Source organism: Gallus gallus, chromosome 2 (assembly GCF_016699485.2).
Source record: "Gallus gallus isolate bGalGal1 chromosome 2, bGalGal1.mat.broiler.GRCg7b, whole genome shotgun sequence".
Lineage (NCBI taxonomy): Eukaryota > Metazoa > Chordata > Aves > Galliformes > Phasianidae > Gallus > Gallus gallus.
In genome coordinates, this window is record NC_052533.1 from 106,496,634 (window position 1) to 106,523,787 (window position 27,154).

At 34.6% G+C, this 27,154-nt stretch overlaps 1 protein-coding gene across 1 annotated transcript in view; it reads right to left on the reverse strand.

The window, feature by feature from the left end:
• CCDC178 (coiled-coil domain containing 178) overlaps positions 1-27,154 on the reverse strand; it is a 183,640-nt gene that overhangs the window by 131,627 nt on the left and 24,859 nt on the right. Inside the window, exons 3-14 of the mRNA XM_046928345.1 lie at positions 24,855-24,916; positions 22,666-22,744; positions 20,623-20,744; positions 18,917-18,951; positions 17,113-17,201; positions 15,577-15,777; positions 10,001-10,221; positions 7,759-7,901; positions 5,932-6,085; positions 2,736-2,831; positions 2,484-2,620; positions 238-421 (exon numbers count right to left, since the gene is read on the reverse strand). Of these exons, the coding sequence (XP_046784301.1) occupies positions 238-421; positions 2,484-2,620; positions 2,736-2,831; positions 5,932-6,085; positions 7,759-7,901; positions 10,001-10,221; positions 15,577-15,777; positions 17,113-17,201; positions 18,917-18,951; positions 20,623-20,744; positions 22,666-22,744; positions 24,855-24,916 (1,523 nt within the window). The remainder of the gene's footprint in view (positions 1-237; positions 422-2,483; positions 2,621-2,735; positions 2,832-5,931; positions 6,086-7,758; positions 7,902-10,000; positions 10,222-15,576; positions 15,778-17,112; positions 17,202-18,916; positions 18,952-20,622; positions 20,745-22,665; positions 22,745-24,854; positions 24,917-27,154) is intronic.

The window sequence follows — 27,154 nt, forward strand, 5'->3', positions numbered from 1 at the left end:
TAATACTTGTAAACTTCAATTTTTAGCCTGGTATTACCTGTGAACATTTAATAAGCAATTTATTTTCTCTTCCAGAGCTTAGTGTTATTTTTCATATTTTCAAGTGTTCTAAAATACATAGTAAGACAAAAATTTTAGATTATTATTTGCTTATTATTTTGTTGCTTGCCTAGTAATTCCCTGCTGCAGATGTGTTTGTTTTTTTAATTCCACATTAAAATCATTAAAAACAACAACCTTGTAAGAGATCTTTTCTGCAGTTACTTCTCCTTGGATTTCTTCATACTTTGCTTTTTTTTCATTGTAAGATAATTCAGCTTTACAAAGCTCTTCATTTAGTCTTTCTATTTGCTCTTCATACTTCTCTATGCTTTTGCTGAGAGTTTTGACTTCTGACTGATATGTCTCCTTTGTTCTTGAACTGTTAAAATAAAATTCTTCTATAAAGTCTACTTACTAAAAGGAAAACTCAAATAAGCAAAGCTTTGAAAATCAGTAAAGGCAGTATTTCATCATCCACTTATCTGATGCTGAATACACCAAGCTCTTCCCCAAAACTTTAAACTTACTTCATTCATGAGTGTAAGCCCTGATAGTTCATTCATATCAAACAATTACATGCAGCCATTTTTTTACCTATACACTCACGTTGTTAACCTTTATCATAGAATCACAGAATAGCTGAGGCTGGCAGGGTCCTCCCCGCTCCATCAGGGACACCAGAGCAGGGCCCAGGCCCACGTCCAGGTAGCTGCTGAAGGTCTCCAAGGAGCAGACCCCACATACAGCCTCTGGGCATCCTGTGCCAGTGCTCTATCATCTACACAGAACAGAAGTGCTCCTGGTGCTCTGAGGGAACATCCTGTGTTCCAGTTTGTGCCCATTGCCTTTTGTCCTGGCACTGGGCACCACTAAAAAGACCTTGGCTTTTTAAACATCCCATCATGTTTAAAAACATTATCCCACCAAACATTATTAAGGTCACCCCAATGCTTCTCCACGCTGAACAGCCCCAGCTCTCAACCTCTCATCATAGGAGAGCATCTCCAGGTGCTTTGTCATATTCATGACCCTGCATTGGACTCTCCCTAGTATATTCACACCTCCCTTCTACTGAGGGCCTCAGAACGCATCCAACACTCCAGGTGTAGTCCCACCATGGATAAGTAGAAGGGAAGGATCACTGCTCTTGACCTACTGGTAACACTCCTCCCAGCACAGCCGAGGATGCCATTAGCCTTCTTTGTAGCTGGGACACATTGGTGTTTACCTGGTCTAATGTAGCTAAGATAAAAACTACTTACTTCTTTCCAATACTATACCAAGGAAATAAGGTCGTGTAAGGCAAATACTTCACCCCTGCACTGCTTTCTTTTTCTAGTTGAAAACAAAAAGGTTGAACTACAAGAACAATTTCACTTCTTATTTGACAACCACCACATAAGATAAGTTTTGGGGAGTTTACAGAAATTGGCCTTTCACTGTGAGAAAAAAAATAATTACAGTCTGTAGTGGTGTTACCTGGCAGCAGCTCTCATTGCTCAGCAACAACCAACACATATGTATGTGATTGACCCTGTCTCAGCTGAAACCAGGAATCAATCAAATCTCTGCCCATAGGCTCAGAGTTTCACAGTAGTGATCTGACATACCAAATATTGCCAATATAAGGCAAGAGATGAGTGCAGAGCATTTAAAAGTTTTGAGCATAACCAAACATCCTGCCTCTTGTGTGGCACTTAATGGCAAAACCCCCAAGAGGACAATATTTATAGTCTTTAATTAAAACACATCCTATACAGCCAAGAACGCCAGAAAGATCAAAGATTTACGATTTCTGTATTACTCAAATAAAATTCCATACAAACAGCACTCCTCCTTTTTGTTGGGCTTTTTGTAAGATACCTAATACCAACAGACACTGGTGTCTAAATGAAGAAAGAACTGAAAATCTGTTTTATTAGCTGTGATATTATAAATCCACTCGGAACATTATGCAAAATACAGTTTAAAGTACAGCTATCTCGAATCAATAAACTGAGGATTTACAAAAAAATGCCTGTATAATGTCCTACAAGAATTCAAAGAAAAACAGAGACACACAATATTCAGAGTCTAATTTGTAAATATCATAAATAAATAAAAAAATACAAATAAAGTCCATAGAAGATTTACTGAAATGCCTTTGGGACTGAGGCTTATGTTAACAAAGAGAATTTCAGAAACTTCATAACTTTATTTTGTTAAATTATGTATTCTGGTTTTGGCAGAATTTTCATTTTGATTCTTTCAAATGAATGTCAAAAAATGCCAATGATAAATTTCAGCCTAAACAAATATGATGTTATTGAAATGGTGTATTACAGAAAACAAAAACAAAAACAAAAAAAAAAACCTTAAAATAAAAGCAAGGTTCTGTTTTATAGGTGTACTTTCAGTGATAAAACAACACTTGCTTCCAATATTTCTATTGCTAACATTACCAATTTTCAAGTTTTTGTAAAAACTCTTCATTTTCTCCTTGGAGTCCTTCATTTTCACATTTCAAGATGTCCAGTGCTTCATTGATTTTGAGAAGCTTTCGTTTTCTATTTTGTAGATCAATTTCCCTGGTGGATTTCTATGGATCATTAAAACATTAAGATACTTTTAGTGTAAGACAGAATAAGTCAGGTCAACACAGAAGATGCAAGTATACAGACAATTTTACTTATATAAAATAATAAAGAACTTACCAATTCTTCCATAGCTTTAACCAAGTCAGAACAATCATCCAATCTTTTTACGCTCTCATCAGCTTGTACAGTTACTTTATTATTTAGATCTTCTACCTAAAAGTTATTTTAAGTAATTGAGTAACACAGATATCTCTTAGATTTCTTCATAAAAATTAAACAATGTATTTTAAATTATAATTAAAAGGCAGTCTATTAAACAGTAACTGGAGATATTTCATGCAAAGCTATTCATACACATGTTCCCATTGTTATGTATCTGTCATGGTTTTGTAACTTCGCTATTGGTATTCCACATCATAACATCATGGACAAGAGAGAAGAACTACGTATCCCAGAGGACCTCACGGTCAGAGAAGGAAGACACATCACGGAAGATACGTCATCTGGTTGCGCGCGGTGCTTCTTCACTTTCGCTTGCTGCCGGGAGAGGAGTGGGTGTGCTTTCCAAGCCGGGCGCCTTCATCAAGTAAGGCTTTCGGTTTCGGAAACTCTCTCACTCTCTCTCTCTCTCCCTCTCTATCGCTCTTTCGCTCTCTCTCCCTCATTCCATTTGGTTTATTATACTTACTCCCAATTAGATTGTATTGTATCGTGTCATCTTGCATCTCAACATCATAGTTAGTAAAATAAGTTCTCCTTCTTAGATTGTTGCCACCGCTTCGTTTTTCTCGGGAAGTGAAGAGGGAGGGGGGCCCACAAGCCTACCGGCCCCCTGTCACGGGCACAGATCTATCTAGGTAACTCCGTGACAGTATCCAAGGTGAATCCTTAGACTTCATAGTATCAGTAAGCACACTCTCACGGTCTGCTAATTCATACATGACATATCAAATTCTTTAGGCCATTCTATATGCTGTGTAACTGAACAGAATACTTTAATTCCTCTCAGTTCTAAGATTTTCCTTAATATCCCAGTATATCTATTGAGCTAACACAGAGATTCATACAGAAATTGAATAACACTTTGCTTCATTCCCTTATAATTACCCTGCAGAGGCTGAAGCAACGTAGGTATCTGGGCAGAGCTTACCTATACAATCTCTGTAGAGATACAGGTTTAACTGGGATATGATAAACTAGAAGCTGGTATACAATCAATAAGGCTAAATTAAAGGTAAACAAATACAAAGTCTACGCTCTGGAGGTATATGATACACAAACCGAAAACAGGAAACAACTGCTTAAAGACCAGTTAAACAAGGCAGACAGTCAAAATGATTCACTGATTTTAAAATAGGAAATAATTATGTAAATATCTAGTTAAAAACTTGTATTAGATAGTCCTGGACATTAGGAATGAAAGCTGAAGACGTAGCAAAGTCTCAGTTGAAGTAGTGTGCCCATTTCAGGGACCCTAATTCCAGACACTCAAGCTCAGGTTGGATGGGATTCTGGAAACCTGATCTAGCTGTAAGTAACCTTTAAAAATCCATTCCAACTAATAAATAAATAAATAAACGAACGAACCAAGAGAGTTCACAGAGAAAGAATGGTTAGGAATTAGAAAACGTTCCGTTCACAAAGACTGAAGAGAAGCACCTTTAGTAATGTAGGAAAAGGTGACTGAACAGCAGTATTTTGCAAAATATTATGCAAACTATAATGCAAAATATTCTTAAAACAAAACAGAAGTATTTCAGGGTAGTGTGGGAAAGACAAACTGGTTACATTTACAGGGAAAATAACCCACAAATTAACTATGAGCAAAGTGTTCTGGTTTTTTCAATTGATAGTACTTAAAGTGGATGATTCAGAAATGTTTTCTCTTTTTCATATGTTTTTAGAGCAAACATTTTGACAAGAATGATTTGAAATGCTGCCACATTATGAAAAGTATTCTAGATGTGATCCTGAAATCCTTTCTAATATAATTTTTCTGGTAATTTCATAAACAAAGCATTTTTCTTATTCTTCTCATACTTCTTAAAACACAACCTAGGCATCATCAACAACAACAACACACACACACACAAAGAAAGCTTGCAATGAATGACCAGTCTCCCAAATTTATTCATTTTGCACATCTGACATTTATGTGGCTATCAAAGAGAGATGTGAGGTATGAAGGTGTCTGTTGTCAAATTATAAATACAGACTTAGAAGACATTTACAAATTAACTTTGTGCACTTAAACATGATGAACATTGTTCAGTTGTTACTTTTTCTTTTACATCATCTAATTGTTTCTTCATTTTCTATCACTATGTATGAAATCTGTCCTCTTTATAAATAGTAGTACAAGACACAATCACATTTGAAAACATTCTATCAGTAGCAATTGCCGGTGCCAGTAATAGACAGAAAACTTTAGTGAAGAGTTGAGTACTGGAAACAAAAGGTATAAAGAAACCAATTAGAGACAGTCCAATATGACTCTATCTGTCTACCTATTTTTTGGACATGAACTGGCGCACCTATTACAGGTTTCCCAGGACCATGGCCAAGCAGCTTTTGAATATCTCCATTGAGGGAGACTCCAATATTTTTTTTATTATTACTATTGATTTTATATATATATATATAAAAGCACATATATATGTACACATGACAAGTTCTATTGTGGCCATCTAAACATTGCTTTTGGCTCATTTCCTCCTTTTTTTTTTTTTTTTTTTTCCCCCTAGTGGCTCCACATATGAAGTGGTAAATTGACTGAAAGAGCCCAGTCAGACTGTGAGGACCTCCACTTCATGTTTTAAACTGTTGTGTACAACAATGCAAGATTCCAAAAAGAATGTCAGACAAATATTGGAGAAAATAGGGGAATTTCAATTAAAACAGGCTATCACTCTGCATGCTGTAGGAGATGGCTTCATGTGTCACCTCAAGACAAAAAAAATAAGAATAATTCAAAAGGACATTCATGTTGTACCGCTAAATGTTCAATTTAGGTGACTTAGAAGGATAACCAGTATTAGGTAGATGTGCATACAACTAAAAATACATAGATCACTCAAAGCAATGTAAGATGATTGATAAATTTAATAAACAAAGATAAAAATTAGTAGCACAGTACAAGAAGGGGCAATAGAGTTCTGTACAATTCTTCCACTTTTTACTTTTAAATCAAAGCCTGTATTTTTACTTTTCAGAGGATAATAACTCTTAAACATACAAAAATATTCAGGCATCCCTGTACTTTTCAATAAAAGATACTCATTTACTTGCTTGTTTATAAATATTCAAGACTCACTTTGCTGTTCCAACATTTTGCATCTTCCTGGATTTCTGCTTTTTGCTTCACTAACTCCTCAAGGTGTTTTTCATCCTTTATAATCTTCTCCTCTGTTTCTTTTAACTTCATACAGTATTCGGTCCAAATAAATTCAGAATGCTTTAACTCATTCCTAATAGAAATACACACGAAGTGAATCCATCTATCTGGAAATATTCCAAGGTAGTCCCTCTCCATAAAGGAAAATGTAAAGCAGATCCGAATTAGTAAAGATTTATTTTGATTCTCTACTACGTTTCCTGAGCAGGTATGCATGAGAGAATTTCAAAACACCCAACCTGGCAGGTTCATACAATTTCAGCCAGAAATCAAAACTACTCAGGCTACCCACTCACTTGTACTTAAAAAGTCTGCCAACACTGCAGCTTCTAATTGGACTTCTGAACAGGCATTAGTGTAGTTGAGTAGAAGACTTTTGTTCAACACATTTATAAAAACAAGAATCAACTTCTTTTTCCCACTAGTGGCTAAATCTAGTTCAGGGCTATCTTCATTTAATCAGTCTAGTTCAGTGTCATTTTATGGACAAATGTCATTAGTGATTTTTTTTTTTTAATCATCCTGTAACTGTTATCTTTGTTGCCATTATACAAGTAAGACACCAACTCTCTATGTAAAAATGAACTTGCAGTTATAGCAGTTATACCCTCTTCTTTTCCTTGTGAGAGTGTGTTCCTTCACAGAGGGTACCAAATACTTTCTTCTCAAATTCTACTGCATATCCTGCTTTATTCTATTGTCTATCACTACAATATAGATTTAAAAATATCTCAAATCTTCCTAATCAGAACATCAAATGAAAAGGTCACTAGCAGTACCCGAAACTCTTACAACTGTTATTTGAGGATTTGATGTTCAGCTTCATGGTAGACAAGTCTGGTAGACAAATGGCATTTCACTGCCAGAATACGGGAACTACAATGAGCTTGTGTATAAACTATTTGTAACTATTTGTAAACTATTTCTAAAAAGACTATTTTCTGTCTTTTTAGAAAGTCAGATAGGCTGCTGATAGCCTGTAAACATAGAAAATCACAAAGTTTGTTTTTCCTAGTAACAATTTTCTGGAATTTGATGTCTTCTCAAAAAAGACGGTCTGACATGTAAATTCCTAGACACATACACGTGAGAATCCTCTTTGGCAAAGAGGTATTCACTAAGTAAAAGTAACAGCTCCTACATATTTTACATCTGTGCTTGCATGAAGAGTAGTCACTGTAGTTCACAGAAGCACAAAGAAAGACTGACATGGCTCTATAGAATCACCCAGTCATCCATCTAGTTTTGCTAGAAGGAATAAAAATTCTAAAGTAAAATAAGGTAAAAAAACAAAAACAAACAAACAAAAAAAAAAACAGTTCAGGAACTGATTAATGGAATATTACATTTGGGTAGATTATTGGACCTTATCCCTTCCTTATTTTGCTAATGTAAACTGAGGCAAAGAAAGTAAAAAGTCTTTTACAGTGGTGGTGATGAGGCATTGGAACAGGTTGCCTAGTTATGTGGTTGATGTCCCATCCCTGAAGACTTGCAAGGCAAGGCTGGATCAAGCCCTGGGCAACCTGATCTAGCTGTGCAAGTCCCTGTTCATTGCATGGGAATTGGACTAGATGATCTTTAGAGGTCTGAAGTCTAAGGATTCTATGAAAAACATATTTTACATATAACTATTCAATTTTACAAAAATGAGAAATTAAAATATTTTCTAAATGCAAATTTTCTATAATTTCATTGTTACTACTAAAAACTAACATGCGTACCACCGTTTTGAATAGCTCTTACTTGTATTGACCTAGTAGCAGCTCAGCACATTTAATTTTCTCATACATAGATTTTAGCTTCTTTTTAGCTTCTTCATCAATTCTTTTCATTGTCTTTTGAATTTTCATGAGCTCAGAATGAACATCACAATATATTTTTGATGCCTAAGCAAATAAAACAAATTTTCTGAAAGATGTTACATAGAAATCACACAGAATGTCACAAATAACTAAACAAAAACAAACAAACAAAAACCTAGATTTATTTGATCCATTGTAATTGTAAAATTGAAGTTTAAATTTGAAGTAGTATTTTGTGATGTCATATTAACAAATTCTGCATGGTCTGCAATAAGCACCCTAGCGAAAGACAATGAGATGTAAAATCGCATGATATTAGGAAGTGTTACAAAGATGCCATTCATTTTGTGGTAAAACATAGAAGTTATTCTGAAAAGTGGCTACTTCCATGGGAAGATAGTGACCTCTGGAGCAGAAAGAAAGAAATAAGTTGGAAGAAGTCACAGAGGTTTCTCTCCGTAGTCTGACAGAATCATTACTTAAATATCTGAAACACCCTAAAGCATGTGCAAGCCCTGCAGTCGCCTGTGTAAAACAGGGGCCTAAGACAACGCAGACAATAAAATATTCACTGGAATCAATAGTATTGGGTCTACTCGGCTCCTGACCACTTAGAGCTGTACACGTGCCTTTTGCCTCAGCTTTTGAAAATATTACAGATTTCAACAAAAAACGTGATACAAAATCTGTGAATGCTGGTTTGCTGGATTTTAAAAACTAGAGATTCAAAATTCAATAACTGTTTCAACTGTAAATGAAACTCAATATGACCTGCCTGCCTAAGGCCATGGAGGAAAAAAGAAAAAAAACCCAAAACACAGGAAAAAAAGGAGTAATGAACATCATGTAAATTAGAGCACAATTTGTTAATTAGAAGCTTTGCTGAAATGAAATATATAAGTGAATTACAGGAACACAAAATCTGTTTTCTTAAGGTACGTTGTGTCTCTTTTTGGAAAGAAAAAAAAAGAAAGGACACTGAAAAAGTATTAATTTAATACAGTCTTAGGAAAAAAGTGTGTTTCCTGATCTGTATTTTAGAGCATCTTAATTTTTTGACTGCATACAATTTATTCTAAGAAATTAACAAGAAAAAAAAGGATACAAAATGAAAATTGAAATAATGAAATTGATTTTTAATTAGCTAGTATCTTAAAAATATATCACTGATCGAACTACCAGCTGTTTCATAGTCAGAACCATATGCAACTTTTGGTGTGCGGAGAATTATTTCCAAAAACAAGGAAGAAAAGAATTTGCAATCTGTCATTAACACACAGAGTAATGATTATGTCCCATTTATATTTAACTAAGAAAGGAAAATGAATTGGAAGGATGCTGCTTTATAACAATTCTCATATTATCTGTATGATATAATGTTTGATTAACTCTTTTCTATTTTAGAAGAACTTTCACAAGACTGTTGACACCTCAATACGTGAGAAGGTAAAAATAAAGCAAATGTTTGAATAAATTTTTATTCAGAATCACCCAGAAGCATAAGATCATTTTTAAAGTGTAAATGCAGTATCTTGAAATAGATTCATCTCTAGATTTGAGATTAAAACTAATTATAAAACATACATCAAAAATAATCAGTCCTAAAACCTGAACTTGTGGCTCCACAGTACCCCTCTTTTTCTGATACCCGTTGTAAGCTATCTACAACTCTGCTGTGCTTTGGTTGCTCAGTTTGCAACTATCTGCATTAAGCATTTATTATCGACGTTATTACCAATAAGTTGGGGGGGGGAATGCACCAGTACTTGAAAATAATTCAATTTTAGTTTCTTTGTCAACTTCTAACATTTCCATATTTTCCACAATCTGGGACAAACCTTGATGTCTGTGGGGAATCTGAAAAGAATCAAGAATCTATGCAAACATCAGATATGTGCCATCTACATTTTCTGCCCTCCCTCCCCCCGCCCAAAAAAAAGAAAGAAAGAAAAAAAGCGAAACACATGGAACGAGCTTACAAATTTAGAATTATATTCTACATGTGCTTATGAGACATTTATTAAAGGCCCACAGCATTATGCTCCCTGGATTCTCTCTGTACTGAAGCACACAATTCAGTCTTTGTCTACAAAATTTAAAATAGACTGGCGATGCCAAAATAATGCTGCTCTAAAAGGGTATGTATCTTTGTGATTTTTTTTTTCTGTATGATTTGTACTCACCTTTTCATAAGCCAGTAACACATCCTTCACAGCTTCACCCTCCAGATTCAACTTTTCTTCCAGCAGAGGGCTGTGTTTCTTCATGAAGTCTACATCCTCCTGAATCCTTCTGCTAACTGCTTCTATCTTAAATATTTGGTTTTGTACCTGTCGCAGCTGACGGCTTTTGCAATCCAAATGCCATTGTAGCTCTAAGCTATCTCGAGTGCACGTTTCGTATTCTGTTAAAGAGATAACTAGCATAACACAGTGTGTATTTGAGTGACACCGTGAATGCTTAGTGAGATTAGGAAATACACAGTTACAATACCGAGTATAAGACTTGCAAAATTTTGCTGTAAACTACTATAAAGGCCAAAAGAGGACACTGGTTACAAAAGACATCCCCAAATAGTACATTAACAGTGGAACTGTTCTGAAACTCAATAATCTAACTCCATCATTCAAGTAAATTCTCAGAGTGGTGGCGGCTTTGTTTTTATGAAGGAAATTAAAATACTTAGCCTTAAGGCACAACTTGAGAGGCTGCTACCACACTAAAAGAGCTGTACTAAACTTCCCAGTCACCAGCAATGGACGTATATGGATGCAGAGGAAGAACAGGGCAAGTATATATCCCAGATCCCCTTAATATGACAACTGTTTTCAGTTCAGGAACACTTTCAGAACTAAATGGGGCTTCAAAAAATCTAGACTACAGATAAATATTCAAAGCCGTCAAGAAGAACATATTCATGTTGCCACACAGAAATGTGTCAGTCTTAATTCACTTCATTGCATTTACTTCTCCTACAATGGTATAAATTTCCTGAGGGCCCTTACAAGAAAATATGTAACTAGATCATTGGTTGCTGAATGACAGCACATATTTCATCTCGCTCAGAAAGAAAGCCTTATTACAGACTGTGTCCTAACAGTACTGCAGCAGCTGATGTTTAACAGTGAAAAAGATAATCAATTAAGAGAAAAAAAAGTATCTAAACAGGATTAAACTCTTGCTATAAATCTGAGAGAGATAAGTACATTCTACCAAGAAAAGGCTTTCTAGCTCTGAGAAGTAGCTATGGAATATCTGGCACTATTCCTTAGAAGTTGATACATTTTGCTGTATTAACAAGACATAAATCACAAATTTACCAGTGTATAATTTCATTGCCACTAAAAGTTGAAGTGACATTGTATGAGTAAGTGGCTTTTCTATATCATACTAAGTGATGCCTAACAGTAAAATGAAAAAAAAAAAAAAAAGTGTTTTACACTGAATTTTTATTATATTTCACAAGAGGTCAGTTCTGAAGATGGGCTGTGTCACTGCAATTACCTCAACGTGCTACAGGACGTAAAGGCAGCAGGAGTCAGCAATAATGGAAATCAAAGGAAGTCTGAAGAAATAACAGGATTCCATGCCTACTCAGAATGGGTCATGCAAAATCTTAATTAAGAATCTCCTGGGTTTGTATTACTTAGATTAGGGATAATTATAACATCCCTGGGGGTCCTTTCCCTTTATCCTCAATTCTATTTTAGCATAATTTTTTGTTTTACAGATAATACTGTGGAGTATTATAATCCTGAAAATGACAAATTTACTCCAAGGACACAACATCACACTGCCACAGCCTACTGATAAATCAAGGGAGGAGAGTTGGTTAATCTTTACAACCCAACTTCTGCTTTTTTATTTCTGTGTTGTGTTGTTTTTTTTTTTTAATAAATACTGTATCACTGTATCAGTGCATACACTAACAGTATTTAAAAATCATTATTCTACTATTCCAAACTTTTAATATTTACAGAGAATGCAAAACAGTAAAGCAAAAGTAACAGGTACCCCCAGAATATTTTTATTCTTTATTTTTTGCATCTTGCATTACTGCTGTTGACTTGGAAAGCAATAGCTCTGCAGCTCATATTACTGTGCTGGAGAACAAAGCTGTATTATTAACCTTCTCGCAGCTTTTTGGCTTTGGAAAATTTGACCTTTCAGTTGCCACAGGATTTTCTCCTGAAAGCAGTTTCTAACCTCCCTATGAATTAATTTTAATTTTGATCCTTTATTCAACCTCTCCATTTGTTTTCAGAACATTACAAACTGCCCTTCAGAGATTCCCATTTTAAAAACAAATAAGCAAACAAACAAAAATCTGTAACAATCTCTGCAAATTAGTAACACCTTAACAGCAATTTCTTGTTTCCAAATCAAGTTAGGCATTGGCTAAGATAAATATATAAATTGATAAGCTAATAAATATAAATATATATATATATTCTCATATATTCTCAGAAATGTGCCCATCTTCACATTTTGCCTTTCTAGAGAAAAAAAAATAAGTATTTTGAACTAAAAACATATCCTACATATCTTGGACCACAAGAAACTTGTCAAACTCACAGGATGATGAGCATCAGAATATGTACCACAGTATTGACTGTGATTTTACGTACAGGAACTCACGTTACAAACTGTGTCACTTTTCATCTTAATGTTTGTCTCTCTTTTGGCATCCAATACAATTCTAAAAAAACTACAGTAAAATTATAGACAAACCACTGCTATGCTTTGCAAATCACTGTCTGGGAATATTAACTGACTTCCCACCATCTCTAATTTTAGTTCAGCCGCAGAGTAACAAACAGATGTAATGGGATATTATGATGGTTCTGAGCCTATATTTTTCCTCTTCTACAACATATCAAAACAAGACTGAAAAAGTGGTCAAAAACACAACGGAGAAGATCCGTCTGACATTCTCTGAGGCCCTTTTCTTGGAATAGCTATAAATACTGCTCTGCTGCTCTCAATCTAAGAAAAATACTGCAGACCGCAAGGACAAGATGACATTCCAGAGCTGTGATGGCTACCAATCATATGAAAACTGTTTAAGTGAAGACGCATTGACCACTGCATCTCTGACTTCAAGAACCTAGATTTCTTTAGAACTCAACTGTTTTCCTTATGAAAAAAATGGATAATTTGCCAGCCCTCAAATCAGCATGAATACAGAAAGAGTCTTCCTTCCTATATTTTAGGGTCCTGATTATTGTTTGGTGCTGTGATATATTTTGTTAGTCATCTGGATATAAAAATAATAAACTACACCCACAGAAGCTACAGGATAACATGGAGAACTTCTGTGAAAAGGAATTGAAGATTTATAGCTGTTGACTGAGAGACTTCAGAGAGCCATGCAGTATCTTCATATAATGTGATGTGTTGCAAACGTAAAGGAACTTAGAAAAAGGCCTTAAAATCAGAAACAAAGATACTTGCAAGACCAAGTTTGGCAGCCACCAAGGCACCCATTACTCACTGACAGTAAACAAGCATGGTATCTTGAAATATCATTGTGCCACATTGTATAAAAAGCCTACAAGTTTGATGTTGTGCTTGCTTATTCCCCAGCTATAGGAATAAAATCTAGTTGGGGAAAAAGGAAGTTGAAAAAATAGGTTCACTAACCACAATGACATTTATGCTCTTCCCCTCATGCAAAAGTAAAAAATTTCATGGCTATAATACTATAACACTACTCAGGAATATTATATAGATAAAAAAAAAAAAAAACAAAAAAAAAACCACACGTCTGTCAACATTTGCCATTCTCCGTTGACACTGAAGAGCTTGAATCATACAAGCAAAAAAGCATACCCTGATTTCAAGCAGCTATTGCATCACAATTGATATATCTTTGGATTGCAGCGCAGAAAAGTGAATTCTGAAAGGAAAAGTAACCTGCCACTATGGAATCTGTTCTCTGATACATCTTTCCTCTACATCTGTTGACTGCTTTACTATCAGTGTATCTGTTATTAAAAGATTCTTGTAAATGAAGTAGAAAATTATTTATTGTGGATTCTGCATTAAATAGACTCTTGTCATCTTTGGAACTTCGTTCTTCTCTCTTAGAAAACCCCTTCGCTTTGACAACATTAAGCATGTCCTCTAGTTTTCATTTTGTTTAAATCAGCAGATTACACAAACCAGAGCGTGGTCACACAGGTCTGAAACTCTAAGTGATAAGGCAGAAGTGCAATAATTTTTCACAGAAGTTCTGTGGTTTGAAAGACGATTGTCTTTCTCCTGCTTGCCTATTCTGGAGTACCATGTAGTTAAGTTTCTTTCTAATCTTTCAAAGCTCTCCTCAATACTCACTCTCGTTAGAATTCATTAGAATTTGTAATCAAGGCTCTGGTAGCCTGCACTCTTAATTATATGCTATTTGTTGTCATGTTTTGTTTTTTTATGCACCAAGATGAAAGGCATTTTCATGTTTCTCTTAACATCTTATACGGTGACGAATATCTTATTTGACAAAGCATATGGGAGAAAAACATGCTTTGGGTGTATTTTAGGTGATTCCTAACTATGGAATAGTCCAGCAAATGTCTCTTTATTTCTAAAAGGTTTAAATTATTCAGGAATTGCAATTTCAGTAGGGGCTGTCAAAATTATTAAAATTACTTTTATTTTTTTCTACAAACTCTTATCTGATTTGATAAAAAAGCTGGGTGAGATTCTTAAGAATAATTTGATAGGCACTCAAGTCGTACACTACTACTGTTAAAAAAAAAAAAAATTGTTCTATGCAATCAGGGTATGTACTTAAAATGAGTAATAAATACGACCAAAGTACAGAAGTCACAGTATGTAGAAAAAAAACAGAAAAGGTAGAAAGACAAGTGAACAAGTTTCAAGGGCAAAGAATGGCATGGTAACCTTAAAAAGAATAGGTGATTCCAGCTAAAAAAAGGTAATTTTAAGACTGCTGTCAGCATTTTACACTATTAAGAGCACAGACATAAAAAAGCTGTAATAGTTAAGTGAGAATTTGGAAAGAGTAGTAATCCACCCTCATCACTAATCTAAGATTGTCAACGAATATGAGTGACATTTGACATATTACACGCTAACAGACAATGCTAATACACGCATGCTTATAATTTTCCTCTAGTTACATGTTTTCCCACAGGCATCAGATTTTCAGTCTAGATTCAGATGATACCTACTTCCCACTATGATCTGTGAGTCAGAAGACAAATAGCAAACAGCTGCAAAGTAGATGCTTTTTTGTTTTTTTCTTTTCTTTTTTAATTCTATTGTGTAGATGCCAGCTAATCACAGAAGGTAACACTAAATGTCCTTAGAATCTGGGATTTTGAGGAACACTATCAATAGTAACATCCAAAAATTCATGTAAATACTTTAACACATTTTATTTTATTTAAATTGATGGTTTATTCTACAGTTCAGCACAATTGCATTATTTTATAGTTCTGTTCAAACTTCGCATTTCCTGCCCTAACAAAAGTATCTCTCATCATTTTATGTGTATTGCCTACTCTTGAGCTATTTCTCAAACAATGCTAAACAATTACATAGTGTGTGCTGTGGGTTTTTTTTGTGTTTGTTTTTTTGTTTTTTTTTCCCCATGGATATATATTTAAGCATATCAAATTCAAAAGAGCAAATACTGCAGTTCTGTTACAGTAAACACAACTATTCTCATAGTGTAATTATTTTCCTTGGTAACGAACTAACTGAAAATAACAAATATTCTTAGCTTCAATAGTGATACCTTTTTGCACAGCAGCAGGGAAGTGCTGAAGCCTCCAAAGTGACATACTATCAATTTCCATGCCGAGCTTTTTCCTTCGCTGTCTCTCCCGCTCCAAAGCTTTTTCTGCCTCCATACGATCAGCCTCCAATCGTTTAATTAGTTTAGTAACTTCCAGTAGCAAAGCTGCTGTTTCCTCCTTCAAGGTTAATGTCTTGCTGTCTTTAAAAATACATTAAATATTATTTTTTTATGAAAGCTTAATCATAGGCTCTTTATTCCAGCTTCATTCTGAAGACAAAGTTGTCCTGTCTGTGTGTATCACAGTAAGCACAATTAGTTACATTGCTCTTCAATAATACATTATCATTATTTCTTATGATAGCTCAAACTTGCATTCTGTAGTCATCCTCAATATAAAGACATCCCATTCACATGTATCAAGGCAAGTAAAAACTGGCTGCAAACAAAACTTGCATGTTTCCTCCAGTTTATTTCCAAAAACATACTAATAGAGATGGTACACAATTTTCATTTTTGTCTTGTTGCTTGGATAAGTAATTACCCCAAGTTCTTCATGATCTCTTTTTTGTTTTTGTTGTTTTTTAATAATACTTATTTTATATTCCCCAGGAAGCATCAATGACTTCATTAAAGTCTTCAGAATTGTAAGAATATTCAGTGAAGTGTCTCAACAGCAAACAACACCGGTTTTTATTGTGATACAAACGGGGCATCAACATTTTATTCTGTAAAATTTGGCTATCAAAAATGCCCTTGCTAATTGTTTTTGGTAAAATATTTTTTGAGGTCATCATCCTTAATCTGATATACCAAAAAAAAAAAAAAAAAAAGAGAGAGAGAGAGAGAGAGAGAGAGAGAATTGCATAAACTACAGAATTCAAGACATTTCCATTTAAATTCTACAGTCAATGATCAGTAACTCCCCAAATTATTTTGATTAAAATCTGTAAGCATTGAAAATAAGGATCGCTACTTCAAATCTGGATTTTCGCTTTGGTGCCATCAACAAAAACTTTACTATACAATTAATTGTAGACAGGATCAACTCGGGTTAGCAATATTGAAAAGACTGTAGTGTGAATTGCACACAGACTCTTGAATACTGAAAACAATTCAAAAACATTTAATCTGAACAAAGATACCAACTGTAAGAAATATAACTTTGTGCCAGGAGTATATTGTGAAAACCCTGCAACAGTGATGCAGTTACATGTGTTACTGAAATTAAATGAAAAACAAAATAACTTGTTCTGCTGGCTTAAAATACAGTATAAATCTACACAGAAAAAAAAAGTAAATTACCATCTTGCAAACAGTATGATTTCATGGTACTTAATTTAACATTTAAAATCCACGTGTCTTTCAGCTTGACAAATGATACATCAATAGATTTCAAAGGAAGCACATAACATTTACATAAGATCTATCAAGCAGCCAGCAAACATTATTAAATACAAAGCATATATTAAATGAGGGCAAGTAACTATTTTCACTCAGACTGAGTACTATACTGAGCACTACAAAGCATTTTACCTTCATGAGCTACATTAGCATCTTGTAAATCCGAACTAGTTGATAACCAGGTATCTTTGTTAGATTCAGCACCGACTTGTTCTGTTATCCTGTGGATAAAACCCACTGTCACTAAAAAGTTTTAGACTGAATTCAAAGTAGCACTGTTACATAAATATTACTTTCACTAAGTCAGAAGTGCCTTTCTTCAGGCTTATAACTTAATTGCTTAGTTATATAGAATAACTGTTAAAAAAAAAAACAAAGGAGTGCAAGTCATTCAAAAGAATTCTTAATTGTATAACTCCCACATGAATGATTTTTCTTACATTTGTTTACAGAAATACCATAAATAGATTCCTTAACATCTTGTACTTGCACAGATCAACTCTGTTCTTACATACTTGCTAAAGAAACCATTGAGGATAAGTTGTTATTCTGCCCAAGTTCTGAACTGAAAGGATCAATATACTCTATACTTTGCAGACTCTTCTCAGCAGCAGAAACATCAAGTGTCACCCTCGGACACAGATACATTGCCACTGCAAGTCAGAAGTAGTTTCAGTTTTATCAGCTTAAGGGATGTAATCATTTCAGGGTCAACAATGAAGAAAAACAATTGAAGATTTTTTAGAAACACGATGGCTTCATCAGTTTCCAGCAGAGAAGCTTTTGAAATCTTCAGAGATTCAAAAGCAGAAAAAAAAAAAAAAAAGGAGTTTTTTGTTAAAATAAGATCAGGATAAATCTAACTTGCAAGTGAGAGAGGGAGAGAAATAATCCAAATAATTAAAGAAGAACAGAAGCAAACCAGAAGTCTCAGATAACCTCAAGAGGCTCATTAGCCTACTGGAGTTGAGAACAAGGTGATGAAGGATAACCACCACCAATATATGCCCACGTGTGCAGGTTAAAGAGCATATACAGGCCTGTCACATGCAGCTAAGACAAAATGAAACCTATAGTCAAACTAGTACACCACACATACATGCATAATGTGAAAGTACGGAGTTGAAAGCAATCCACAGAAATGTACTGATTGTGTGAAGCCTCCTTCGATCAACTGAAAATGCATCTAAGGTACTGGGAAGATTCCAGTAATGGAAAATAATAAGACATTTGATAAGAAAAATGGGACTTGGTGATGGAAGAGATTTCAAATTAGATATAAAAGCAGAAGTTCAGAGAAGAGGAGTTGGATAAATAAGCAAACACAAAATGACTCAGTAGGCATATCTGACACAAAGTAAAAATACACAGAGAAATAAATGCTCTGTTGAGCAAAACAGCCAGGACAAGCTGAATGCATGAGATACATTCTCCTCTTCAAACTCTTCTTTTTAATCACTGTAATGAGAACTACATCATAAAATGGCCCACATCATGATTCATTCAATTTAAAATTACACCATCAGCTCTGTTTTGGGTATCTTGTAACTTAAAGCAATGAGAGCTTAAAATGAGAACACTGAGCTGTGTTCAAGTACCTCATGAGGCACAATTTCAGAAGTATCAATAACTGAACTATACTTCACAACAAAAGTTATCATTTAGGTGGGTCCTAAGATCCCCTTGAATCTTCGAATATTAAACACAGAATAGGGAAGATATAATACTGCATGAACACTTTTGGTCTCCTGAAATAAAAGAGCTACTGTAGGCACTGTGAATGCTCATTTTAGATGTGTTTTACACAGTAGTAGAACTTGTTAAACGTTGAAGTTCACAGAGAAGGCATTATAGTCACACTAATTTTTCATCAAAAGATTACCTGACATTAAAACAAACACAACAGTTCGTGTGATTTTGTATGCGTAATTCTTACCACAGCTTTTTCTCCTCCTTAAACACATAGTCATACTGCAAAATAAAAGACAAGTTCCATTATACATCTCAGATGATGCATAATTTTCTGTTTCCTAATAAAAAGGCTACTCAACATTGTATTGTAAAAGGATCTAATCAGAGTGCATACAGATCTATGTTTCTTAATATCTTAAAATAATTACAAAGCTTTTGAATTCTGAAAAGCATCTCCAAAAGGTTGGTAATGAAACCCATTCTTTCTAAGTACATGTTAAAAATTACTCAGTTTTGTAATGCTTTTTAAAATCCTTTTACATTGTTAATTGTATTGCCACACTTAATCTCTGTAATTTAATCTCAAACCTATTGGACAGTTTCTGTCTGAACTTTCTATGCTTTTCCTTCATTAGATTAATGTCCAGAACAGTAAACTAAAAGCTGCCAGGCAAATTTTTTGGGCCCAGAAACTTGATTGTAACAAAAACTTATTGCTACCATTACCACATACCCAAATCATTCCCAGCTTCCAAACAGTTCAGGAATTAGAAAGAATGATAAAGCAGTCTCCAAAGCACTGCAATACTGTCTATCTTGTTTTTCAGAGTAAGAATATAGCAATGTGCATATGAGGTTTTCCATGTCAATCGGACACATTTACTGATGATATTTAATGTACTAGCAGGGATGAAAACAAACTCACGTGCAGACATGTAAAATCTAAGGCTCCCTATATTTGCAGGAGTACATTCATTTCAGTATATAAGATTAATTTTGATTTTTAAAAACAACTACACACACTACAGAAACCCCTTGTCTGTCTTCATCTTAAATCATGGTTGTAACAACATCACAGTCTAGAGGCTGCAAATTATTTTTAAAGTTGCTACACAAAGTTAGAATTGGAAAATACACAAGAGACTGCATATACATTAAAATCAATGAACATCTGGACAGATCAGTGTTTATCCATTTAATTCATGTATATTAATAACAAAATTATCACACAAATAATTTTTCTGTTCTCACATTATTTAACTAAAAGTGAATAAGGCAGTACAAAATCCCCTATCTACGTCTATATTGTATATCAAGATATCATTATAGCTTATCCAATTTGGATTCCTCCGGTACCTATACTGTAGCTGCAGAAATCTCACTGCAGAGCATTTAACAACGTAGAAGACTAAAGTGTGATAGTCTTCCTGATGTACCTCAGTGATTACAGCACAGTCAATACTGGAGCTAAATTATTTAAATATAACTTGTCTGCAACAGTAGCAATCAGATCTTCTTACTGCAGTGTAGGCACAGACAAAACTTATTAAATATTTGGAAAACACTCCAATGTGAATTATTTAAATAACACTAACCACATTCTCAAGGAAGTTAATGAGAAGGTTTTACTGTACTTTAAAACAGAATGTATTGCATTCTTTTTTCATCTACCTACCCATTTTCAGCTTCCCTTTATTCTTGTTTCTATTCACAAAATCTATATAGGCTAGGAAAACATCATATATTGCTAGAAAAAGGACCATTACATTTTCAAATTCATGGCTCTCAATAAGAGAGAAGAAAAAATGTAACCAAGGAATTGTTAAGTATTCTCTAGGAAAAAAAAAAAAAACACTGCTTACTATAAAGGAGAGAAAATCACCATAGTAATCTTATTTTAAAATATACTTGATATAAAAAGCACTCGGCCATTTTCAACCATAAATGTACCTGTTGAAAGTATCTCCCTATCTTTACTTCCAACTCTTGAATGTGATGAATGGCTTTATTAATACATGGTAATGGGGTATTTACAAAAGCACAGCTCCGTTGCCTTGGGGTGGTCCACTCATCTGCAGATACAATGAGAATACAGAATGTTGCCAAGCTTTACCTGTAGGCTGATACCAGATAGTTTAATACTTGATTTTTGTTCCTTAATTTGGAACCTGATAAACATTAGTCTTGACCACAGGCTAAGAGAATGCAACAGCTGCATCTATTGCTATGTACACTTTATGCAGAAAAGGCTATTTGTTTTCAATATGAGAAGAGAGGGATTAATGAATGCATGAAAAAATATGATGGAATAACGTCAGAGAGATGAAATGTAATAAAAGGGGGAAGGTCAAAATATCAGTTTTCAATAATTAATTTTATATAATGAATCCCAAATGGATTGAGTTTGATGACTTTTGGTTAGTCCTCAGTGAGGATTTTGTCCAAAGAGAAAGAATAATATCAAAACCCTAAAAAGCAAGGCTGGCAGCTACTGCAGAAAAGCCTAGAGCCAAACAGAAGAGGTCTTACAGCCCAAAAAGGCAAGCTTACCCAACTCCTGTGCATATGATACTTAATTCCAATCAGCGTTGGCTTCAATTTCATGAAGGGATAAAGTTCCAGAACAGTAGTTCTGGAGTTGGGAAATTAAAGCTACATAGCACATATGAACCGTTTCATAGGAACACACAGATTTCACAGCTACCTTTTCTTTCAAGTACGCTAGCCTTATAATGACATAAATAAAACATACTCTGTCACACTACTGAATGTTATCTATTTAACTGATACACAGAAGGGAATCTGACTGCAGAGGTCTCTAATAAAAGTCATAAGGAATCACCACAAGACAATGAAACCTAGCAGCAGACCATCTAAAAAGTGTAAGCAGTTGTCCTACAAACATGGAACCTTAACTTATGTTCAGGGCAACACATGCTTTAATGTGTGTTGGAGATTTACCAAAAATAACAATAATATTTATAGGGATTACACAGTAAAATAGATACATTAGCAGACAATCTTCATACAGTTTGTGGGTTGTTGTTTTGTGTTTTGTTTTGTTTTAAGAATAATCTCTCAGTGTCTTAATTAAAATAATCAGACTAGAAGATCAGAAGGCTGTGGGTTACATAAGGCACTTTTGACCTTATTTTACAGCAAATAGCTTTATTAGAATGGAATAGACAGTTTACAAAATTTTGTTTGAAAAACAGAGGCCACTAAAATGGGTATCAAAAACTACCTCACAGGATCTTTCTCAGCCTGTTTCTAGAGCCAGCAACCTTCTCAGGATGCCTATACTGCACTTTCCTAACTAAGCATATGTATAGACTTTGGATCTTTCTGTGCCCACAGAAGTTCACATTTCCAGATCAATATTACTTCAATTTCATTTAGCTGCTTCTGCTGCTGATTTTTTTTTTTACTGTTAACCAAACGAATATTAATTTTATTGTAAAAATTATGTAATGTCCTTGCCTCATTAATATATATAAGAATACCTCAACTTAAACAAACAAACAAACAAAAAATCAGAAATATCTGAACAGCATTAATAAAATAAGATTAATCTCTCGCTTGGTTTTCATGGGTAAAAGCAAACAACGTCACAAGTCTTCTAAGCCATTTGTAAAAGCAAGTTATATATAGAACTCAGTGAGAAAGTGGAATTGTTCACTAGATTTTTCTTAAAATCTAAAAAAAAGTGTAAATGCCGTGTGAAATACAGCTAATTTTGTTTTCTCTAGATAGAAAAACTGAACTGTGATTAGATGATTGAGTGACACCAGTAAGTGAATGACTGACATTCAAAGTATACAAAAGCATAATTGCTATGAAGAATTTTGAGAAGCGTAACAGATAAAAACCACAAAAGAGAACTAGCATTGCACACTATTAAAATAAAAAATTGAATATAATAACATATGTCTTAAATTTAAGCTCTTCATTAAGCTATTTGAAAACCGTATACTAGAAGATATATTGATATACCTTGGGGCGGCTCATCAGTGTCCTTAGAAGAATAGGAAAACAGTTGTGTTTCAAGCATTATTGTGCAGTATTTTGCAGCCTAATGATAAGAAAAAAACGTTATATGTAGGTCACTCTGAAAAGAATTCCTTCTATTTACTTCCTACAGATACAAAGAGCACAATAGCACTATTTGTCCGAGCAAATTCTCAGCTACAAAACACTATTTTTCAACACAGTCACCATCACTAGCTCTGCATTTTCGCCAGAGGTGAACAAGAGCCTGAATGCCATGCTCATAAACATCTGCACAAGCAGAGATGACCCACTGTCAGTGTCACCACTGCTGAAAGACACCACTGCCTCACTGTGCTCACATCCACTGGTTGGTCTCCATAAACGTTCAGCAAGCGTTCATGTATTTCAATGGGTGCCATTTTTTCTGCATGGAGGAATTTAGTGACACAACTTTGCTTCCCACACACTTCCAGGTCAGACGCCATTTTGTCAGACTGCCCCTCTGTTGCTATATGTAGTACAGAAGCAAAACATAACGGAGAACTGGTGGGAAGGGTCAACCTCTACTGCAATGCCTCCAACATCCACCTCTGACATTGTGTGCCAACATCATAAAATAGAAGGCACTACTTTTGGAGCATCCCTCATATTAATCTCTTTCTTTTTCTTGAGAGGTCAAAGAGATCTGACAGTGGTAGGAACAATCTCTGTGCTCAAGCAAAAAGCGAATTCAATTCAATTATTAGAAATGAGCACCTGAAATTCCATTACCAGAAGAATCATTCAAAAATGTTTTAAAGATGATTACTACCAATGCTCAGGCTACTAAGCATGTTAGTTATTTGATCCATCTCTTTATCCATAATTAAAATATCATGTACAATAGCACTATATATATATATATATATATTGCAAACATTACTAAAGCTTAAACCTAGCATTTTCTATTCTGCTGTATATGTCTAAATGAAATACAGTAAATATTGGTTACCATAGTAACCACAGAATGGAAGAAATTTAGTTTTGGCATAATTGCTGCATATGTTCATACAAATCACATCTCCTATTCTGAGCATTAGAAATGTTGACACTTTTGAACTCCATTTTTAAAAAATAGGGTAATGAAGAAACAAAAAATGAGATCAAGTATTAACAGATACAATGCATAACATACTTGTTTAATTCATTCTCTTTGCTTTTACACTTAGAATATATTATTCTGCATTCTATTAAACCACACGGTTAATTACTGTTTGTCTTTTACTGAGTGATAATTAAGTCATTTCTGTTAACATTAAAATCAAAATACTATTTTGTAATAAAAAATACATTAATAAAAAAACATCCTGAAATTGCTAAAGAAATTTCAGAAAAAAAAACCAACAGCCTGTGACAAACTTACTTCCTTTTCAATTGCAATGAGTTTCACATTGAATAAGAATAAATTTACCTGTTTCTTTACTTTCAAGAAATAGTAGCAAAGGAAAGACTACTCTAGGCATGCTGACACCCAGTCTTAGGAGAGCATCATTTTCTCAACTGCATTAAAACATACATCCAGCAGGGACAAATTAAGTCAACTCAACCAGTCTGTGATTTAGCTGCAAACTCCCCTACACTTCCTTATCAGCTGTCAGAATGAATCATAAGCATCTTAAAGGAAAAAAAAATGCATAAAGAAACCAAAAAACAAACAAAAAACCACAAACCAAACAACATGAAAAAAACCAACAAGCCAACCAATGACAACCTTGTGGGCACATGAAAGGTAGGACCATTGGACTTGCATGCTTCTACCTCAACACTAGAATTATTCCATTATTTTCCTTTCCAAGCTTTGTCTGCTCAGTATCTTAGCTCTGAGTTAGCTGTTTTAGAATCACCTTACACTATTCAAGTTCATTATCATCAGTACCTTTCATTTTAATATTCAGAACTACAAACACCAGAATTTCAGAGTTTGGTAATACAAAACAGAAAAATAAATAAGTCCTAGGTAAATACATATATATATATGTATATAGACTTCATCTCAACTTTAATTCTTGGAAATTTAAAACTTTTTCTTAAGCTGTTAAGCTCTGGGAAAAAAAAAAAAAAAAAAAAAAAAAAAAAAAGAGTCCAAAGTCCAAAACCTTCTTTAGCACACAGTATTCTAACTTCAAGTATCAACAGTGTCACTGTTGGCTTACCTGGCTTCCCCAGACTGTCTGGTATCTACTCTGCACATTCGCAAAGATTAATGGGTAGAATCCTTAATGAATTTGAGGAAGTGATCCAGCCAAATTTTGAAGGATAACAGGTTTCCATAAAAAAGAGAAGATAAAAAGAGGATTAGCCCGGAATAACATATGAATGAAAGACTATTTTAGTATTTAGAAATGGTTATTTTTTAACACCTGATAGGCTCTCCGTTACTGCAAAGAGCAGAGAAAATCCGCTAAAAACTTCTTACAGCCCAAAAAGGCAGCACTTCCCATAACCATTAGAATCAATGAAGTCTGATTTTACACAGATCCCCCAAAGAAACCCCATTCTTCCTGGATCTTCCAAAGAGTCTGATCAACACAGCTTCCTTAGCTATTCCCTCCAGACACGCGCATGTAGTAAGAGTGGTTTGGAGCTTCACAGATGTTGACTGGCAAACCAGAAAGACAGTGGATTAGCCAGCAGACCGCTACCCTGCAGAATATGTAGAGTTAATTTATAGCTTCTTTCTTACAGGGGAGAAAATAATTTGAGTATTTCCTCCCCCTACTTAGCTGCCAGATTTCATGAAACTTGGAAGAACTCAACATCTTTGAGACTCTAACCCATCAAATCTGGTTGAAATTTCATAGAATCACAGAATCATTAAAGTTGAAAAAGACCTCTAAGATCTCCCAGTCCAACCATCAGCCATCCCCACCATGCCCACTAACCACGTCCCTCAGTGCCACATCCACATGTTTCTTAAACACCTTCAGAGACAGTGACTCCACCACTCCCTGGGCAGCCTGTTTGAATTCCTCACCACTCTTTCTGAGAATTTTTCCTAATATCCAACCTGAATCTCATCAGTGCAATTTGAGGCCATTTCTTCTCATCCTATCACTAGTTATGTAGGAAAAAAAGGCCAATCTCCTCTCTACAACCTTCTTTCAGATAGTTGTAGAGATCTGACATTATGTTTGAAAAGCTTCTGGAGGACAAGTACTGACAGACGATGTACAGAGATGGCATACTCATTTCCTTAGATAAACCAAAAACAGCTACTTAAGTGGAGGCTACCTGAAGTGACTGTAGTGATTTATTTTATAATCTTTCCATCAAAAATGGAAAACCCATTTCTTTTTTAGAGGGATCTTAAACTTCACAATTTTAGAATTAGGTAGAGGACAAAGAGAAAGAAACATCTTGCACATGCCAAGATAAAAAAAAAAAAAGACCAAAAAAAGAAAAAAAAAAGAAAGAAAAAAAAAAAAAGAAAAAAAAGACAAAAAGGGACCAAAAAGAGAAAAGCATGAGGATGCTGGCAATGCTGAAGTATAGTGGGTGAGAGGGAATTAATTCACAGGAATGAAGGGTGTTTGCAAGGCAAAGCTGAAAAACTTATTATGAAGTATGGAAAGGTAATTATTGAAAAGTTCAGAACATAATGCAGAATAAATGACAAATTTAAAGGGAAAAGAAAAAGGATAGATGAGACATAGAACTAAAACTGGAATGGGACAACATAAGGACAAAATGACGGAGGATCTGTAAAGCGAAAAAAAGAAATTGTATATTTAATTAAGCACTTTCAAAATTCCACAACAGAACAGAAGGGAGTAAAACTAAGTAGAAACTTTCTTTCTTTTTTGGAGCATAGTAGAATGTGAAGACAGATTTCATTTGCAAAATAATGCCTCAATTAACAGAAAGATCCAAGGCAGTTTTAACTAAATCCAAACCATTTCTAACAAATGTTGTTGAACCTGCTTTAAAATCTTTTAGTGACAATTTTTATAAAGAATCTTTGCAAAGTTAAACCAAACTCAACCAGCTTCACCATTAGTCAGCTTTCCTAAAGTATAATGTAATCTTGTCGTATCTCTGTGGACACAGAAAATAATGGATTACTTTCATCTTGTAAACAGTTTATTTAACATTTGAGAACTGCTTTCTCTTCCCTGTTATACACTAAACAGATAAAATTCTTCTAACCCCTCTACCTGTATATTGTTATTGTTTTTCCACTGCTTTCCTCCACATTCTTTTCAGCTGGTCCAGGTCATTCCAGACGTGTCCTGAAAAGGACATGGCTTTCCAGCTGATGCCTCAGTGCTAAGAAGAATGGAAGTATTACACAATGCTTTTGGTTTCATATCCTGGTGTAACCCTTGGTTCTGTGACAATAGCAGGATACTGGTTGTTGTGTCTAGCACTATAAGCTATGGATCTTCTACTACCTTACCTAGCACTTTCTTCTGCTAAATATAAATAATGTGCATAGAACATAGTACTTCGTACT